The 21124-nt window shown below is 40.9% G+C and overlaps 1 protein-coding gene across 5 annotated transcripts in view; it reads left to right on the top strand.

The window, feature by feature from the left end:
- The window catches only part of TNIK (TRAF2 and NCK interacting kinase), a 433646-nt gene that overhangs the window by 363422 nt on the left and 49100 nt on the right, over nucleotides 1-21124 (top strand). For 3 of the 5 annotated variants that reach the window (XM_069083584.1, XM_069083582.1, XM_069083580.1), the window contains 4 exons: nucleotides 5301-5464; nucleotides 9639-9736; nucleotides 10633-10656; nucleotides 15762-15946. In XM_069083584.1, the coding sequence (XP_068939685.1) occupies nucleotides 5301-5464; nucleotides 9639-9736; nucleotides 10633-10656; nucleotides 15762-15946 (471 nt within the window). The remainder of the gene's footprint in view (nucleotides 1-5300; nucleotides 5465-9638; nucleotides 9737-10632; nucleotides 10657-15761; nucleotides 15947-21124) is intronic. The other 2 variants (XM_069083583.1, XM_069083581.1) reach the window with 1 other exon arrangement.

Below are 21124 nucleotides of genomic sequence, written 5' to 3'. Positions count from 1 at the left end.
CTAGCTCTGGTGGTGAGAACACGGTGCTAATGAGGCCAAGGTCAGGGAAACAGCTCTCCTGGGGACCAATTAGCATCGCACATAAACCATTGGTGTTCCTGATCACAACTTGCCCCCTCTTTGCTAGACAGACTTCTTGCTAATAACATGTGCCTCTCCATTCCCACTGCTGCCACCTTTGTCCAGCCCTCATTATCTCACTCTTGGACTGCAGAAGCCTCCTAACTAGTCCCCTTGACTTCAGCCTTTTCCCACTTCTGCACACCCCAGCACCTGTTCCACTCCACAAACATTAAATATGCGCATACCATGGTCATCGCTCTCTGCTAGGCACTGGGGGTATTCTAATTCTCCAAAGGATCTCTCATTTCATAAACATTGTCTGGCACACAAATGGCAATTAATAAATGCTTGTTAATTAGTTGATTAATTGACATGAGTCCTCCTTCTAATGATGCAGCTCATAACCCATCCAAATTTGCCTACACTGCCTCACTCTTTTACATGTCCCCCCATAAGTCCACCATAGGTGGGGCCACCCAGTGTCCTAGGTACTATCCTCTCATTTTCCTGGCATTGTATGGGTAGCAGCAAAGCACGTGGGTTCATCATCAGTTCTCCCTTCCATTGGCGATATCATTGGCTCATTCTTTGTCCCAACTGTATGTTTATCCAGTGGCTTCCATGATACCTTCCTTCATAATTTCATACTTGTAATGTATCGCACTGGGGATCCGGAAATGAAAAGTGACACAGACCCTGCCCTCGAGAAGCTGCAGTCTAATTGAAAAATACAACAGTCAGGAATCTATAATAATTGTTTTTCCCAGAAGAAAAGGAACATAACCACATTCTTCCTGATATGTGTGTCCCCCAACACTGAGAGCCTTCCATTAGAGGCCAAATAGCCACTGTTGGAAGCGTTTCCAACTTCAAGATTTTAACCATTTTGAACAAAGCCTGGCCAGACCTGTGTATTGGGAAGATTATTTGGCAAGTTTTATAAAGAACAGTAAGACCCTGCTGGTATTCAAATTCAGATTCTCTGGAAATGCAATGTTCGCAGTCCAGAGTGGTAACTCTGATACACACCACCATGGAAGTACCATGGAATGATGGGTAGAGTGCTGACCTTGGGGTCAGGAGCACCTAGATTCAGATCTATCCACTGATCTAACCATGTGACTCCAGGAAAATCACTTAACCTTTTTGTGCCTCGGTCTTCCCCCCAGGACCAATCTACTAAGTCACAGGTAGGCTGTGATCTGCTATTCTTCACACTAATAAAATCATCACTTTCATATATGTACATGGAAGATGGAGGCAGAACACTCCATGGTGTTCCAGGGAAAGATAGAGTGAGGGACACTCATTAGGATCCTCTGGACTGGAGCAGGAGAAGGTACATAGATAGAGCTTGTCAGTTTACATCCAAATAGATGTAGGAAGTTAGGGAAAGGGAAAATAGGATTCTAAGGTGGGGGGCAGCCAGAGGGAATGCCAGGAGAAAAGAGATGGGGCACCTTCTTCTAGGAACAGCCAAGAGGCCATTGTCCCTAGATCACAGGATATGTGTCAGGGGGTAGAATAGGAGAGGACTTGAATGGTGGGAGTTTATTAAATGACTGGGGACAGGAGAGGAGGTGACATGATCAGACCTGCACTTTAAGAAAATCTCTTTAGTGGCTAAATGGAGGATGGATTGGAGTGGGAAGAGGGCAGATCCACCACCTAGTTATTGCAATAATCAAACTATGAGGTCATGAGAAGCTGTACCAGAATTGAGGCAGTGTCAGAATAGAAAGGGGGACATATCTGAGAGATGTGGCAGAAGTGAAATCCACAGGCTTTGGCAACAGCTTGGATATGGGAGGGGGAGATAGTAAGGAATCCAAAATGACTCCTAGGTTGGTGGCCTGATGGGATGGGAGGATGACAGTGGCCTGAATAGGAAATATAGGAAGAGGGGAGAGTTTTGGGGAAAACACAGAGTTTAGTTTTGGACTTGTTGAGTGTCTACTGGTCATCTAGTCTAAGATGTCTGAAAGGCAGCTGGAGAGGGAAGGTTAGAGGTCAGCAGAGAGACTGAGGCAGGAATAATAGTGGTGGTAATTAAATTCATTGGAGCTGATGAGATCACTAAGTGGTGAGGAAGAGAAGAGGACCCAGGACAGAACTTTGTGGGGATGCCTATGGTGGTGGGCATGACCTAGACAAGGATCCAGCAAAGGAGACAGAGAACACGCAGTCTGAGAGGTAGGAGACAGACCAGGAGATAGTGGTCCCAAAAACCCAGAAAGAAGAGAGTATGGAGGGGAAGAGGGTGATCAGTAGTGTCAGAGGCTGCAGAGAGTGAGCAGAATGGGGATTGAGAAAAGACCATTGGATTTGGCAGCTGAGAAATCATTGTTAACTATGGAAAGCACTGCTTTGTTAGAATGATGAGGTTGGAAGCCACATCTTAGGGGGTTAAAAAGAGAGTGAGAGGACAGAAAGTGGAGGCACCTAGTGCAGATGGGCCTTTACACGGAGTCTAGCCACAAACGGCAGGACAGATATAGGAAGATAGAGGAGATGGAAAGTTGAGTGAAGGTTTTTCCAGGCTGAGGGAGACACGGGCATGTTTGTAGGCAGTAGGGAATGGACCAGTGGTCAGGGAGAGATTGAAAATAAGTGCTACTGGGGATGAGAGAGGTGGCAATCTATTAGAGGGGAGGAATGGGATCACTTTCTACAGCGTTAGCCTTGGTAGGAAGTAAGGCCATGTCATCACATGAGATAGGTGAACGAGGAGATAGGGGCAGAAGGCACCTGAGTGATCAATGAGGAAGAGGAGAAAAGAGGGGTCTCTTGCTGAATGACCTCATGGTAAAATAGGAAACAAGCTTCTCAGCTGAGAAAGTGGGAGAAGAGGAAACCGTGGAGAATTTGAGGAGGCGAGAAAAGGTTTGGAAAAGCCATTGTGGAAAGTAGGATAGTGAGGGAGGCATAGAAAATGACCAACTAGAAGCTTCTCTGTCTGCCATTTAAGGACATTAAAAACCCTCCAAAAACTTGGTAGGCTCCAGCCTACCTTTTCACTCTAATTTCATGCTTCTCTTTCATGGACTCTTTACTTCAGCCAAACAAAAATGTCACCTCTTCTCTGAACTAGGTATTCCATCTCTGGCCTTTGTGCATGCCCTGCCTTCCAAATACACTCCCTCCTCTCGTTACCTCTCATTATTTTTGCCTTCCTTCAAGGTTCCAACTCTTCTACAAAGGCCTCCCTCTTCCTCTTAGCTGTCAGTACTCCCCAGGTCCTTCCATCATGCCATGTACACATTGGTCTGTTTTCATGCACCTCCCCAGTAAAATATTAGCACCTTGAGAGCAAGAAATGTTTTGTTCTTGTGTGTGTAATCCTACGTGTCTAACCCATAATTGTCACTTAAAATTGGCCACTGGCTCAGAGAAATTACTTGGTCCTCTTGATAGAGGTAAATAATATTTTAGTAAGGAGACTTTTCAGCTATGATTCATTCACACAAATGTATTTCAACTTGATGTCTCATTCTCTTGCCTTTTCTGTGCCCTACTCAGAGCAAGTACAGGAAATAGAAATTGGTCAAAAACATCAAGGGAGTTATGTTGATTTGACTGACCTTCCTCAGAAGTAGTTAGCTGGCAGTTCAGATCATTCCTAGGACTGGTCTCTTCCTGCCCACCCACCAATTTGATTACTCTCCTACAAATTCTTGATGATCTCTGTATTAGAGAAAAAATGATAACATGAAACAAAGAGAAAGATAGAGAGAGTGGGTAGTTATACCAAATATATGTGTGAGTGTGTGTGTGTGTGTGTGTGTGTGTGTGTGTGTGTGTGTGTGTGTAGGGTTCTTGTAGGAAGAGATTGATCGGACAATTGGGTTTCTTAACCTAATCGTATCAATAGTGTTTATTAGGAGGATTTGCCTTGGAATTGTGTAGATGGGCAGTGTCTTTAGGGGAGTGAGATAGTATGGTCCGGTACCAATAGAAGATCCAAGGAGTGGTTCAGCAAACAACTGTGGCTTGCTCTCTGATGACCGAGAATATCAATGCTAAGTGACTTCCCCTTGAAGAGAAGTGGGATTGGACTGAATGTTCTCACAAGAAGGCAGCTTCTCTAACAGAAGTGAATGGATATTAAAGCTTGGAGGGATGGGAAAGTGTGAAATAATCAGAAGGTCATTGGATTTTGAGTCAGGAGGCCTGGATTCTAATGCCGTCTTCACCACTTCCTGGCTGTGTGACCTTGGGAAAGTCACTTCAATTCAAAGCCTCTTTTTCCTCATCTTCAAAAAGAAGGGGTTGGATTAGATTGCCTCTGAGGTCCCTTAGAGCTCCATGTCTATGACCCTCTGGCCTTTCTGGGACTCAGTTTCTCATATGCAAAATGGGAGAGTCAGACTGAAGGACTTCTGAGCTCCTTTTGAAGTAAGCCAGCCCCTTGGGAATCAGAGGGTCAGTGAAATAAGGATCAGAGAAAAATAGGTTTATTATCTCTTATTACCTGATTATTTCATTCAGTAAATATATTCTAAGCTAATGTTTTAAATGAGGCTAAAGAGCATAAGGTACTAAATTTAGAGGGAGGATGGTGTGGGTTCAAATCCTACTTCTGACACTTGGCACAGTGACCCTGAACACGTAGTTTAACCATTCTGAACCTTGATTAATTGTTTAAGACTATAAATGTAAAAGGGGACAGGTAGGTGATGCAGGGAGGAGAACACTGAGCCTGGTGTTAAGAAGACTCATCTTCCTGAGTTCAAATCTGGCCTCAGACAGCTAGTAAGTGCTGTGTGACCCTGGGCAAGTCACTTAACCTCTGGTTTCCTCAGCTTCCTCATCTGTAAAATGAGCTGGAGAAGGAAATGACAAACCACTCCAGTATCTTTGCCAAGAAAATCCCAAATTGGGTCATGAAGAGTCAGACATGACTGAAATAACTGAACAAGAAGAAGTTTAAAAGGGGATACAGTCTGCATTAGGGAGAAGTCGATTAGATAAGGTCAAAGGTAGATTGACCATTATGGCTGATGTACAGTCATGACAGGTCAGAGCCATGGTCTGTCTACCCCTGGCAGGGTGGGAGACCCAGGCCCATCTTCCTTCCTTTTGTTACCTCAGTACCACAGGTCAGAGAATATAGCTTTTCCTTCCTCCTGGTACTGACTTCAGAGTCCTATAACATTGTGTTGGCAGCAGAGGGGTTTTGTTTTTCTCAACCAAGCCAATTGTAACCTAGAACATCTCTCAATCTGATGTTTGTGCAGCAACCCTGACCTGCGGAGAACTGAGCCCGTCCTGGAGAGTCCCTTGCAGAGGACCAGTAGTGGCAGCTCCTCCAGCTCCAGCACCCCGAGTTCCCAGCCTAGCTCCCAGGGAGGTTCCCAGCCAGGATCTCAAGCTGGTTCTAGTGAACGGAACAGAGTTCGAGGTAAAAACTGGCTCTTTTGGGGGCATTACGTAGTTTAGTAGGAAGAATATTAAAGAAGGAATGAATCAATGAATCAATGAAATTGAAGCAGTTATTAAGTGCCTACTTTGTCCCAGGACTAGGATTTGTGGCAAAACAATTATAGATTTAGAGTCAAAAACCTGGGTTCAAATACAGACTCTGCTGCATGTGACCTTCAGCAGTTCCCTTCATCTCTCTTGCCTTCATTTTTTCTTCTGTAAGCTAAGTGATTTCTAAGACCCTTTCTAGCTCTAGTCTTATGGTTTCACCTTGGTGACCCATAAAACCAATCAGATCTTTATGGTCTCTGAAGTTCTTTTGAGCTATGAAATCCTAGATTCTGGTTGTGTGTGTTTGTATGTGTGTGTGAGTCTGTGGAAGTGAATGTGTGTATGGGGATGTGTGTCCATGTGTATGTGTGTTTCTATATATGAATGTGTCTATGGAAATGTTTCTCTGGGTATATGAGTGTGTGTATTTGTATGTGAGTGTATATGTGTATTGAAATAAATGTATGTATTTATGAGTGTACATATGTTTACATTTTATGTGAGTGTGTATAAGAGCATGTGTGTATGTGTGTATTTGTATGTAAGTTTGCATATGTGTGAATGTGGGTGTAGTTGTGAGTGTGTATAACAGAGTGTATATGTGTATGTAAGAGTGTGAACAAAACTCAACACTGTTAAGGGAAGGGATTGTTTTAGTTTTAGAAATGTTGAGCTGAATTGTTTCTTCTGGCAAACCATGACATGACATCATTTACCTATGAGAACAAGCCCTCTGAGTCACCGGGTTGGCAGGGTCACCAGTGGCCAGCCATCTAGCGCAGTCCCCACCTGGAAAAGAATCTCCCACCTAAAAAGATTCCTAACGTGGGCGTCCAGTCTTTGTCTCTTTTGGAAGTGGAATTATCTCTAACTGCCTTCCAAGCCCCAGCTGGTGTAACTCCCCCTTTAACTTCTCAATGCTGATGCAAAAGCAATCCCTTTCCCCATAGTCCCCACCCCAGCCAGAATGACTGAGAACAACCAGCAGCTGACACAGGCTCTCGGATCCTGTAAAGAATACAATCAGTTCAGCTTTTAGAAGCATAGTTGACAATATGTTGTGTTTATCTAGAAATAGAGTTTGATGAGGGACTTAAAAATTCATAGAACTGGACCCAGTATTTTTTTTAATTAATTATTTGAACATTCCTGTAAATCCTGTTAGGGAGAACTAAATCACATCTCTGGACATTTAATTTAAGTCATTCATCACTGTTTGGTTTCCATTAATGAAGTAGCCTGAGAAAAACTTTAATATCGTCCGACTAATTATATGTGACAATCCATTGCTTCTAGTTAATCAAACTTCCCTTTCTTGGAATTACCTTCTTCACAAAGTAATTTTTCCAAGAGATAAAGGACAGTCCCTTCTTCAGTGCCATTTGATGCATTTAGATTCACTTGTAAATCAATCTGCCACCCAAAATGCACCAGCATTTCATCCTTCTTTGGCATCTTCATTTGGAACAATCACAACTTAACTAACATCCCACTGAGGTGGGTCAGTAGCAAGAGTCTTCAGGTTCATTTTGAAGAGTAAAACAGGTGCTCTTGTTTGGTTGAAAGCTAGTTCAATGGAGGTGAATTGAAGCAGAGAGGAGGGCAGGATAGAGGAGAAGAGAGGGGAGGATGGAGGAGAGAGGAGGGCATTATAGAGGAGAGAAGGGAGAGGAAAATGGAGAGGAAGGGAAGGAAGTGGAGTTCCAATGCCAACTCTAGCTTCACTTGGGTATCATTACCTAATGCAATGCACAGTGATTCTGCTTCCATCTAGTATGTATAACTGAGAGTAATCATGGGTAACATGTCCTCTTCTCACCTGAAGGCAATGTGATGGAGAAGAGAGATAACTGACTCTTAAGTCTGGAGACCTGAATTCCCATCCTCCCTCTGACCTTTAGTAACTGTGACCTTGAGCAAGTCCCTTGACTCAACTGGGATTCCAGTTTCCTCATCTACCAATGGGAGGATTGGATTCAGTCTAGTCTTCTGAGGACCCTACTAACTCTGGATCTATGCTTCTATGATTCTACTTTATAAAGTAGAATTCTCTATTTAGAAAAAGAGCACATTTGGGTGGCTAGGTGGCGCAGTAAACAGAGCACTGGCCCTTGAATGCATTGGAGAAAAAATGGTGGTATCCAAAGATACTCCAATATCTTTGCCAAGAAAAACCCAAGTGAGATCATGAAGTTGGACAAAACCGAAATGACTGAAAAACAACAAACCACTATGTGATTATAAAGCAGTTAGAGGGGCTCCCAACTAAGAGGACAAGAAAAGGCTTCACAGAGAAGGGGTTTCTCGAGCTGAGCCTAGAAGAAAGCTAGCGATTCCAAGAGGTGAAGAGAGAGAGGGTATTCTAGGTGTGGGCAAAAGCCTATGCAAAGACCAAGCCCAGGAACAGCTAGGATTAACTGTAATGTAGAGCACAAAAAAGGGAATACTCTGTGTTGTTGGGAAAGCAGGTGGGAGCCAGATTGTGGAGGCTTTTTAGAACCAGGCTGAGGAATTTGTGTGCATGTCTGTGTCTGTATCTGTGTCTCCTAGAGCTACTATGGAGCCACAGAAAATTTGTGATCAGGAGAGGGGCATGATTAGGCTCAAGTTTTAGGAGACAGACTCATAACTTGTTTAAAAAAAATACTTTGATAACTGGATTTCAGTATCATTGCTTTCCTTTCTAATCCTATATATTTTATTCTGTGCCTTTAAAAACATCATGAGTAGGAGGCATAGGCTTCCACAGGCTGCCAGAAGGATCCCCGACACACACAAAAGGTTAGGATTCCATGGTTTAGGAACCTGATTTTTCATCTAGAATGAACCAATGTAGTCCAACCCCTTCGTTCTGCTGATGAGGAAGCTGAGGTTAGGAAAAATTGGCTTGCCACCAACAGTACTAATTCTCATCCCAGTATCAAGTTGTTAGAGCTCTAAAAGGAAGAATCTGAGTTCAGAAAAGGAAAAAAATGAAATTTGCCCACGAAGCTTGCTCCCTGTAACTCACTATGGCTCAGATACCAGAGGTCCACTCAGACTTCCTCCCTTTTCTCGTCCTCTACCTGACAAACAAGGGCCTTTCCAGAATCCTAGTATTTCAATTTCGTGAGACTAAAATGACTTTAAATATAGACTATTCACAGTTGATAATTCCCATGACCAGTAATAGAAGGGTTATCTCCCCGTCACCTTTCTCAGTGGGTGGATGTTTGAATCAGAAATGTTGCAAAGAATCTTGACTTGCTTCATTGCCGTGATGCCATCAATGGATTATCTGATTTTCTCCCTACAGATTTGGCTTACCCCCTGCTTTTTGCCAAATTGACCGAGTACCTTTGAACCACATGGACATAGTCCTAGTGATCAACGATTGGAACTTTTGGTCATTTGGCCAGAAGGCAGGACCTAGATGGTATAGTGTTGTTCTAGGAATCAGGAAGACTTGAGTTTGAATCTTGCCCCAGTGACTTACTAGTTTGTGTACTCCTGAGTAAGTCACTTAACCTCTCTCAGTCTTAGTTTCCTTATCTGTAAAATAATGATAGAAATAATACCTACTTCATAGGGTTATTGAGAGAATCAAAGGAGATTACAGAGGTGAAGCTTTTATAAATGTTAGCTCTTAGTAACAGTAATAATAGCTAGTACTTATACAACATCTCAAACAAAATAAGATATTTGTCATTTGCAAATTTTAAAATGACATAAAAAGCTATTATTTTAATAGCAATTATTTTAATAATGTTATAGCATTTTAAGGCTTGCAAAGTGCTTTCCAAATATTAGCTCACTACAATCAATCTTGTGAGATAAATGGCATTATCACATCCATTTTGCAGAGGAAAAAAATTGAGGCAGATGACTTGCCCAGTGTCATACAGCTAACAAATTTCTTAGGCTGAATTTGAATTTGGGTCTTTTTGACTCCAGATGCAGCATTCTATCCAGGCTGCCTATTATTAAGAAAATATTATCATTATTCAAGAAAATATTCATTGACAAGAAAGAAGAATCATCTAAACAGTTGTCTCTACTGAAAGTATGAGCCACCCAACATTTTGTGACCACCTTCCCTGTTCTCTGTCTTTTTTCTCTCCCAGCTAATACAAAATCTGAAGGATCACCTGTGCTTCCCCATGAGCCTCCCAAAGCGAAGCCAGAAGAATCAAGGGACATCACTCGGCCTGGTCGACCAGCTGTGAGTTTTTCTCTTCCTCCTCTTTTCTCCCTTCCCTTTGTTCTTCTCTCCTCTCTCTTCCTTCCCTCACACAAAAGAGTAGTTGAGGATACTCTCTCTCTCTGATAAACTAAAATTTTTACTACTGAATCATCAGAAGTGTGTGGGCAAGAGAGTCAGAAAGATCAACCCCATCTCAATAAGTCAAGAAACTAATTTTGTTGTCAATTACTTCTTCCAGCTTCGTTGCCTTTGAAGTTTTTGTTGCGTATTAACATGTCTATCAGAGAGTGGAAATGAAAAGGGGGGGAAACCCTCATCATTCCTTTTCTCTCTTCTGTAGTTCTAGTAAAAAGGTTTGATTGGGGAGGATGTTGAAACTCTTGGCCAAAATATAATGTAGGAATAATCTGTGGGCTCCATTTGTCCATGAGATCTCTGGCCCCTATGATCCACAAAGTGAAGAGAGGAAAAGCTGCATGACTTGCTTTTTTCTAATTATAAATCCCAAAACAATTTCTTCCTCTTTTTCTCCTGTTACTGCCTGCCACTTAGCAAGTCACTTCACAGAAAGCAGAGTACAAAGACTATAACTAAACAGTTGAATTTAATTTAGGAGTACTTCCCATGTACCTTCTTGATTTCCTTGAAATTTTCTGGGACGAAATCTCTTTAATGCAATCCAAGCGTTTCTTGTTTGGTTTATATTTTTGAGGTTTAAAGAGTGCTACAATCAGTGCTCAAGTCAGTTTGCTGTTCTGTTTTTAACATGCATTGCTATTTTCTTGTGTCCTTTTCTTTGTAATTCAACAGCATTACTCTAACTGCTCTGATTTTGTTTCCTAACTGTGTTCCTCTGACTTTTTTCCCGTTCTGATCTATTTCCTCTGATGCTGATGAATCTTCATTTGCCACAGAGCTATAAGAAAGCTATAGATGAGGTTAGTGATACATTTATTTCACTTGGGCGTGGTCAAAGGTGGTTTATAACTCTGAATTTGTGGTTTTGCTAATGTTGATACTCAGAAGGGGTAAATGAGTCAAATCTCATTCACTCAGGTAACAAAGTCTGCCCAAGGAAAGAGTATCTTTTTCAGGTCAGATAGCTGACTTGCAGAAATCGCCATGCAGACACACCAGGCAGAAGACAACATGAGAACTTCACAACCTTGTCAGGTGTATGTAGGGAGTTGGTGGAAATGAAATAACCAGATTCACAAAAGCTGGTGGTGTTTCTTAGTTTCAGTCTGCATGCACTCAGCAGAGATGGCAGGCCTTGGAAAGATGCCTGAGATGCATGGAGTCAGAGGTGCTGCAGGGGCATGGAGGTTTTGACCCTGCCGAGCACCATGTGGTCAAACGAGGCAGTGATTTTCTATAATCTCTGCCCTGAGTGATTCTGGCATGTTGGAGAGGCATGTTTGTATGCATCTGATTTTTACAGATAAGCATTCCTGCTTCTGAAAATATGACACATGACCTATCACACCCTCCAATGGGTAATTAACAGAAATAAAGCTATAGATCATAAAGATTATAAAGATTTCAGGTCTCCATCTGTGTCTCAGCAAAGTATACCGTAGCATCTAGATAGCACTCATTAAGAAACTATCCCTATGTATACTATATACCAAGAATTTAGTAGGCACTTAATAAATGCTCATTGATGAATAGCACTGATTGGTTTTCTTGAATTTAAGAACAAAAAACATTCTTCACCACTCAACATACATGGTATATTCCTAGAACACATTTGGCACATAATAAATGCTTGTTAATTGATTGACTGACTAATAGTACTAACCAGTTTTCTTCAGCAAAAAAAAAAATCAACATTCCAGATACTGATAATGCTCTATGTGTGCGCAGACTCTAGGGAGTTGGCTCAGGGGATTACCATCTTGAGGAAAGTGACCCTCTGCACATCATTTTCACAGATCCCAAAGATTAGAAGAATAGGATTACTGGGTTTCCCTTGGAAGCATTTGCCTTCATAATTGTTGGTACTGGTTTATTAACAGCTAAGCCACCTGGAGTCAGTTAGATGGCCCGGTGGTTAGAGTGCTGGGTCTGGAGCCAAGAAGACCTGAGTTCAAATTTGACCTCAAACAGTAGCTTTGTGACCCTGGGCAAGTCATTTAATCCTGTTTGCCTCATTTTCTTATCTATAAAATGAGCTAAAGAAGGAAACGGCAACTCTAGCATCTCTGCCAAGAAAACTCAGTATTGGGTTTTGGACAGTATTGGTGTGCTGTGGCCTATGAGGTCATGAGTCAAACATGACTGAACAACTGAAACTACAAAAAGCTACCTTCTCCAGGAACTATTAGGTAGATCAATCCATCAACAAGTATTAAGCACTCTTACATACCAAGCACTGTGCCTATCATGTGTCTGGCAGTATGCTAAGGATACAGAGACATAAACATTCCCCATCCTTGAGGATCTAACTGGAAAAAATAGCCTGTTCACATGAAGATAGATACGAAATAGCTTCAAAGGAAATAGAAGATAATTTCTTATTATCAAAGTCTCAAAAGTGGGCAAAATAAAATCATCTTGAATGGTCATGCAAAAATTATCATTGACTCATTTTTTCAGGAATAATGGGAATTATTTTTTTATTATTTTTAATGGTCTTGCTACTCATTTAGTTCAGGGACATTCATTTTAGTGGGATACTAATCTAGAATTCCATGAACTAATATCTATGTAGTTTATAATGTTGAGTTGCCGCACAATTAATAAGAGCATTAAATCTATGGTGTAGGGTTCCCTGGGACACAGCACCAGCTTCCATTGTCCTCATTCTAGACCCTCAGCGGTGAGAAATCAGGATGGTAGTGTCACTGAGGGACTTGAATTTAGTTTTCAGTTTAATACCTACTTGTTAAAGGTGTGGAAACTGAGGCCCAGAGGGAGAAAGTATCTGGCCCAAGGTCTTCAAATTTCCTGTAAAAGTAATATGATGTACACATACCATGTGTGTTGTTGGTGGTGGTGTGTGTGTGTGTGTGTGTGTTCCATTTATCTAAGGACATAAAGTAAAGATGGGTCATCTTGTCTGAACAAATTGACGTAATACTTTACAGATGGAAAGGCATTAAAACAGCATCTGTTTAGGTGGAATGTTCACATGTGTTAGGCTATATCTGAAGTCTGGGAAGTAATTCTGAATTGATCCTATAAAAGAATAAATCAAGACAACTTTACAATTAAAAACTAGCAAACGGAATTGATTGAGTTCTCTAAGACCATTTTCTTCTGAGTCAGTAATAAAATCACAAATAGTTTTCCTATTAAATAGCATTTTCCTTTCTCTTTCAAATTCTTTTTTCCCTGCCCTAAGCCTGGGGCGGCCAAGCAATAAAAGCTACAAAAGCTCATTATCTGGAGAAAATTTCAGTATCAAAGAATTAGACCCCTTACTGAGAGTCTCTAAGGCCAAGATGTTAATCCCATACCACATTGTTATTATAAAAAGTCTGAAGATGTTATTAAAAGTGATTTGGGTACAAACTTTTAGTTAAATAGCTAGATCGATGGCATTGTGTGGTCAGTTCTGCTTGGGTGTCAGGAGAAGGATGGACAGGGAGCTTGGTACTGGAATCTGAGAACTTCCCAGAAAACTGTGAAATAATTTCTATGGTGATTTTTAGTATTTTTCCAAAGATGATTTCTTATTAGCCCTGAAACCAAATTACCAGGTACAGTGAGGAAAGGGAAAGCTTAAGTTGTATGGACAACATCAATGTGGTATCATGGAAGGACCACTAAACTAGACTGAGAACTATTTTGTCATCTTTATGACTTTGGGTGAGTAAATTAACCTCTCTGGACCACAGTCCCCTGAACTATAAAATGATTGATTTGTATTAGATGATGACCATTACCCATGGCCCCTTCTCATTATCGGTATATGCTCTTCTGAACTAACTACAAACCCCCACTACAATTTTGCAAGAATAAAAATGTTAAGAAAAGGCATGAGTTCCTGAAAAGCAGCATGCTAAATTAGTAGACTTTGGGTGACTAAAAAGAATATTTTTAAAAACAATAGAGGTCCTTTAAAAAAAATTCTACTAATTTTTGAATTTTCAACTTTGAGGAACACCAAACATTGAAAAAGATTTTAGAATGCATTTAAGTAATTGGTTGTCATGGCAATTGATGTTATTCCAGTTGACTAATATGGTTGTTGGCATTATAGGTAAACTCTTTAAAACCATATTCTCTCTTTGTTCTAATAAAAAGTGCCATCCTAGTTACATACTCTGTAACTTAGCACAAGATTAGCCTACTTGTCACAGAGCAAAAACCACACATGTCAATCTTATTTTATGATACAGTGTTGACTTGGAGGATTTTCTCCCCCATCATACTTCCCTTGTACATTCCCCTGCTTTGACACATTGTTTTTCTGATTCACTTAAAGATTCTTCAGTTTCTTCTCCTTTGGAGAAAGACAAGCAAGTGGGAGTTATCAAGAGTGCAGACTAGTGGGTGAAATTAGACTTCACATAGAGAGATCTCCATTGAAGTGTGTCTCCAGAGCAAATTGAAGAATCTCTAAAGCTTTCTATAATGCTAATGTGAAATTAGGAAGAGATGACCATTACACTTAAGGACATGGTCGAATCATTTATAAACCTGGCCATCCTAAGATTCCCAGCCACACAGCACCACCCAAATGCTTTTATTTTCTCAATATTAAGAAATAGAACAACACTCAACATATAAATGATCTTTCTTTTTAAAGAAATTCTAGATCCAGTGGTAATAGATGCCATTGCCAAATACCATCTCCTCGAATGCCAAAGGGATGGATTTAAAGATGTGTCAGATGGATTTCGTTACTGTAATCCTACACATGATTAGATCAGCCATTTGGACATGTATGGATTGCAATGAAGAGAGAATATGGCCCTAGGGGAATTGTAAAATTGAGGATTTTTCAATGAGTTTCTTTCTCCCTAATCCCTGATCTCTGACCAAATACAATGGTGCCTACATCGGTCACTAATATAGGGAGGAATGGTAAGACTGACAATCAACATGCTTCTTCCATTATTTGCATGCCTTGTTCCATAGGCGGTCCGACCCATGCAAGTCAGAATGATCATGCTTTTTGCTGATTTGCTTCCTTTTTTTGCATTGCTATAAAAGCATGTTAGATAATAGATACTTTTTCCCCCAACCTCTACACACTGCCTGCAATGCCCCTTCTATTGAAATGCTACACTTTCACTGCAGGCTACATGATTTCATCAGAGTCATGGTAAACTGAATAATTTTCCATCCTTTGAAAAACTTGTGTTTACCCTTCTCACTTAAGGTATTGTCAGCCAGGCTTTTCTAGAGGACTTCTTTGAAAAAAGGAATCTTTATTCTGTTTCTCTGAAGGCATGCCCTGCTTTGCCTCCTGATAAAATCAAAGCAGTGTATACAAATTTAAAGAACTCGGGTTTGGTGGGAGCCAAGTAGCTTCATGGCCTGTCATGGATCTTCCACTCTATATTGGTCATCATCATGGATGGAACACGGAGTGTAGTTCCATCTTGTTGCTTTCTGTACCATGGCATTCATATTTGGGAAAAGCCATCCCTAAGAGAGGCTCTGAGTGGTAGCCCTAAAGGATTGGGGAGGGAAGTAAGTGTCTCTTATCCATGGTATAGCTCAGTTTACTCTGATAGTAACTAAACTTCGTTTTTTCCAAATAAAACAATATAAATATATAATATTATAAACATAAAAGAAAATTAGATGCCCATCTAGAAAATGGGCATTTAAAGCTAAGTAGTCATAAGCAAGCTCTTGATTTGGGGTAAATATAAAATTTGTTTCATCTCTCCCTCCTTTGTTTTCACACTCTACAAACATGGTTTCCTATTTGTTCTAGCCCAGTCACTATGTTTGTGAACAATTCTCCAGAGCTCTTTCGTCGTTGCTCATGCTATAACATTGGCTTTCAGTGAGACCCAAACAGCTCAAGTCATTTCCTGGGCGCTGACATGTTTCACATGGAGGTCAAACTCTTTCTTTATAGGACCTGACTGCGCTAGCCAAAGAACTAAGGGAACTCCGAATTGAGGAAACTAACCGGCCCCTGAAGAAGGTGACTGATTATTCTTCTTCCAGTGAGGAGTCAGAAAGCAGTGAAGAGGAGGAAGAAGATGGAGAGAGTGAGACACATGATGGGACAGTGCCTGTCAGTGACATCCCCCGGCTTATGTAAGATGCCTTCTAATTTGTTTTATTTATTTCACTTTGGCTTTTCATTTGAGTGAAGAGAGGGTAATGTCTCTAAAGTGAAAGGGGGGAAGCAAAGAATTGGAAGCTGACTGCCTACATTTGCTTCTTCTAAGAAATTCCCATTTTTACAAATTTGCCATCTCTTCAGATGTTTGTATCTCAGTAGACAGGAGCTCTGGGATGTTGTATCATTTATGCAGGTGACTATATGAAACCGAGACTTTGGACTGTCAAGGTCTTATGATGTCCAACAAAGACACACCTGAAAGAATGGGGAGGGATTCAAATCTTGTCAGGGAGGAAGCTGTTCCTGTCTTGTTGTAGTAGTAATAATTAATAGCAATGAGGATAGTTAACATTTATAGAGCTCTCATTATATGTCAGGCATTGTGCTACGTGCCTTACAATTATTATCTCCTTTGAGCCTCACAACAACCCCAGGAGGTGGGTGCTGTTATTAGTCCCATTTTATATTTGAGGAAACTAGATTAGATTAACTAGATAGAAATTAAGTGATTTGACCAACATCACACAGCTAATACACATTTGAGGTAGGATTTGAACTCAGATCTTCTAAGTAAGCTGCCTGGCTGCCTTACCCTAGGGTCATCATCACTTAGATCTTCAATGTGTTGTTTTTAAGACCTCAGGCAGCCTAGCATATACATCCTGAGCTTGCATTTGGGTAACACTGAGTCAGTGGACCTGAGTTCAAATCCTACCTCTGAAGATTATGACATATGTTACTTGAACAAGTTGTTTGACCCCATTGGCCTCCATTTTCTAGTCTGAAGGTTTTAGTGGACCCCAAGCTCAGAATAAGTCAAGAATATTCTATGGCCCCCACAGATACAAATGAGACCTTAAGATGCATCAGGAGAGGGATGCTGTCCAGAACTAGAGCAACTCTACTCTTTGTGGTTCAGCCCACGCCTAGAGTTCCATGTTCAGTTCTGAACATCATATGTGAGCAAGAGCATCAATAAGTTGAAAGACAATGAGGATGGTGAAGGACTGTGGGTGCATCAGTGGAAGGAACTGGAGGTATCTGATCTAGGGAATAGATAAAGGTAGAGTATGAGAGCTGGGCTTCTGTATGTGGAGGCTGCCACACGACAGAGTTAAATTTGTTCAACCCTAAAGGGAAGAAGCACAAGTAATGGCCAGAAAATATGGAAGAAGATTTAGGGCTGATCATAAAGAATCGTTCTACTGAGAGCATTCCAGAGGTAGGATGGGCAGCCCCTGCAATTAGCCAGTGCCCCTAGGAGAAGGCACACCTTCTCTGTCTTCAGATAGAGTATGAATGACCACATGCCAGAGAAACTGTGGAAAGGACTTTGGTTTCAGTTCTGAGTCTTTGTATATGAACTCTTTCACCCCTTCGAACCAAGATGCAATCAATCTATAAAAAGCATGTAGGTACGACATCTAGATAATTGGTTTCTTACTAAACAAGCTAGATATTTGTGTTTTATTTTTTCAGTCATGTCTCACTTTCATGTCCCCACTTGGGGTTTTCTTGACAAAAATACTGGAGTAGTTTGCCATGACTTGCCCAGGTCACACAACCAGTAAGTATCTGAGGTCAGATTTGAACTCAGGAAGATGAGTGAATCTTCTTAACTCCAGGCCTAGTACTCAATCCACCACCCCCTTTTGCATCTTTTATTGTCATTATCTAATTGAAACTACAATATTTGAGCATACCTGATCAAAGCTGCTTTTTAAATTTTTTTTTCTTTTTAGAGAAGGCTAATGTGGAAATTTATTTGCTTGATTCTCCACGCTGATAAAAAGTTTTGTTTTTCTTGCCTTCTCAATAGAAGGTGGGTGGATGTAGGGGAGAGAGAATTGGGATAGAAAAACAAACTAAAAATTGAATTAGAAATAATTTTGGCATACAATTTTAACTGAAATAACTAAAAATCAGCAGAGTTCACTTAAAGAACTGCATAGAATGGCTGATCTTCATATAATATAAATAGTGTAATAGCAATGCAAGTTGGAGGAATTTCATGATTTGGATAATTCTCCTCTTAAAACCTTAGAATACCTCAATTTGGCAAGACATCTGAGTAACAAATTCTAATTCTTCCTGAATTTAAATCTGGTCTCAAACCATCACTAGCTGTGTGACCATGGGCAAGTCACCTAACTGCCTCAGTTTTCTCATCTGTGAAACAAGTTGGAGAAGAAAATGGCAAACAACTCCAGTATCTCTGCCAAGAAAACCCCAAATGGGTAAACAGTACAATTACTAAACAAATATATACATACAAAGTAGATTAGTCTTGTACTGATAAAATGAGTCTTCAGTATTTACATAGGAGGTAGAGATGATTTTGAGAGAAAGATAAGAGACATTATAATTGTAGATTTATGCACTCACCTAATAAATACAAGTTAGCCTTCAAAAACATGTTTTATGAGTCAGTGCTTTCATCTACTGCATCTAATCAAATCTCTTATGGGAATGAATGCTACTGCTTAGAATAGATACCCCCCAAAATTGGCGATTATGATAACAGCAAATAAACTCATGGGGAAAGCAAATTCTCTGTGATCTAGGGACATGTTCCTGTGCACGTAATACATACGTATTCATACATATAATCGGAAACCAACACAAACTTATTCATACAGTGCATTACTTACATGTTAGTGTTTATTCAACAAACACTAAAGTCTTACTAAGGTCTAAGGTTGCTGCAAGTACTGTGGCGTGATAGAAGACACAAAAGAAGACAGAAAAGAACTAAAGTCTCTGCCTTCACAGAGCCCTCAGGAGAACTGAGCAGATAAGACGTGCACAAGAATCTTTTCATTAGCAATAAAAAATAGTATGGGATTAGCTGCCTGAACAATTACTCTTGAGATTCAGTGCTAAGACTGTTTGAAGGCAAGGTTGCTCAATATGAACTGGAGTGGGTAGCAAAGACATTTTTGTGTGTGTCGTGTCCAAGAACAAGGCTTTTGTAGTGGTCAAGAAAACAATAGACCTTCCAGGCTAAGGAGAACCACTTGCCTCAATGGCAATCCTTTGTGATACATCTACACCATCAAAATCCAAGTGGAAATTGAATACTGGGGAGGATCAAACCTCCACTGTTCGGCCACTCAGAATGGTCTGCCTGGGGCTGCCCCAGGACGAACACAGCCACAGCCATCCTGAGAAACCAGGTTATTCTTCTTTCTCTAGGGATTCACATGTTCAGAATGGGAACAGTCAGCCAATGACAGACAATGAAAACTCATGTTCCTAAAATATGGGGTGCCTCCCAATGGCCCATCCATCTGTGCCTGCTATTGTGACACCGACAGTATAAAGAAAGGTGACACTATAAAGAGGAGCTCTGTGTGGGGTGGCTAGGTGGTGCAGTGTCAGGAGTCAGGAGGACCTGAGTTCAAATATGGCCTCAGACACACAAAAAAACAGCCGAGTGACCTTGGGCAAGTCAGTTAACCCCAATTGCCCTGCCTTCCCTCTAAAAAAAAAAAAAAAGAGGAGCTCTGTGGCTTAGTGGATAGAGCTGGTCTCAGCTACCTCCCAGGAGTGGCCAAGAACAAGTTACCTGTCTGTGCTCCCAGGCAACTCTATCAAATAGGAAGTCACAGACAAGTTGCAGCTCTGCATCAGGGAAAAGATTTCCCACACCAGGAGTTCCCCCATGATATAGAAGAAATCAAAAGGGAAGTAGAGAAGGAAGAAAGAGTTAGGGACAACACATCTAACATCACAAAAACTTGCTCAGCAGGCAGGGCTTTAGATATTAGTTGTAAATTGAAGGCTATAGGCAATTAGACACATTTAGGAACTCATTTTCCAAATTTAGATAATTGCCTTTGTCTGGACTATCAGCATTCTCTTTTCTCATGGTAATGATAATAATGACAAGAAGGACTCTTACATACTTACAAAGCACCTTCCAAATGCTCACAACAACCCTGGGAGGTAGATGCTATTATTATCTCCATTTTATGTGTGAGGAAACTGAGGCAGAAAAGGTGAAGTGACTTGCCGAGGGTACCAAGGCTGCATTTGCACTCAGGTTTTCCTGACTCTAAGTCGGGAGCTCCATCCACTACCTTGTAGCAAGCTCCTTCCAGTCTTGGGTTTGATATCCCTGAAATGTTTCTTTTGTGCTCTTAGGAGTTGTAACAAAAAGCTTGTTCCTTGCAGTATTTCTGTGAGTCTGATTTATAAAAAGCATTTCTGTGACCTCTGATCCAAGGGACTAGACATGAGATTAGATTGGCACCTGATGAGCCTCTTGTGTTTGTTGAATGAATGCTTGAACAAAAGCTGTCTAGTGGGTAACAAAGACCCAGCCTAACTGTGACCATGAGGAGATCCAATGGAATAATCCATCCCCTAAACACTCATCTCCTTTGGCTGTTACAGAAGAGAGGTTGGTACTAATGTAGTATAGACTCAGGTTGAAATTTGGCAGGAGACCTAGTCCTGATCACCCATAGCCAGCCAACCCACTTCCTCTGCCTGATTCTCAGTTTGCCCACATGTAAAATGGGTCTTTTAGTGATAAATACATCATAGTATAATAGGAGGAGAGGAATGGGCTAGAGATGCAATATCCTTGGATGCTGTGTGAGTCAGGGCAAGGACAGCTGCTCTCTGCCTCACTTCCTCATACATACAACACAGTAGTTGGCTTAGAATGTACCTTCTGGCTTTAAAATCTATGATCCTATGACCCAGGTTCAAATTCTGACTGCCAGTTACTAGTGTGTGACCATGTGCTGGAATAGAAAGAAAATTGGATTTGAAGCCACAGTTCAAATGGATTCAAACCCTGCCTCAGCCATTCACTATCTATGTGACTTTGAGCAAGTCCTTTGCCTTCTCTGGTCCTCAGTTTTCTCAGTAATAAGAGGAGAGCCTTGGACTAAACAATGTCCAAGGCCCTTTCATCTTTAAATTTATTGGCTAGTCACTATGAAATGGTGGTTGTCATTTTAGGATTCTGAGTCCAAATAAGCCATCCTGCATCCTTTTGCTCTTCAGACTATACTATAGCTAGTCAGTCACCATTTTAAAGCACCTACTGTGTGAGTGGCACAACATATGCTGTGGCCAAATAGTCACCATTTTTAAAGTACCTACTATGTGAAGGGCACATATGCTATGGCCAAATA

This window comes from Petaurus breviceps, unplaced genomic scaffold (genome assembly GCF_028583685.1).
Source record: "Petaurus breviceps papuanus isolate PSGF00001 unplaced genomic scaffold, PetGlider_PUasm1.0 173, whole genome shotgun sequence".
Lineage (NCBI taxonomy): Eukaryota > Metazoa > Chordata > Mammalia > Diprotodontia > Petauridae > Petaurus > Petaurus breviceps.
Note: the sequence above shows the minus strand (reverse complement) of the source record. Positions and strands in the feature narration are given on the sequence as shown.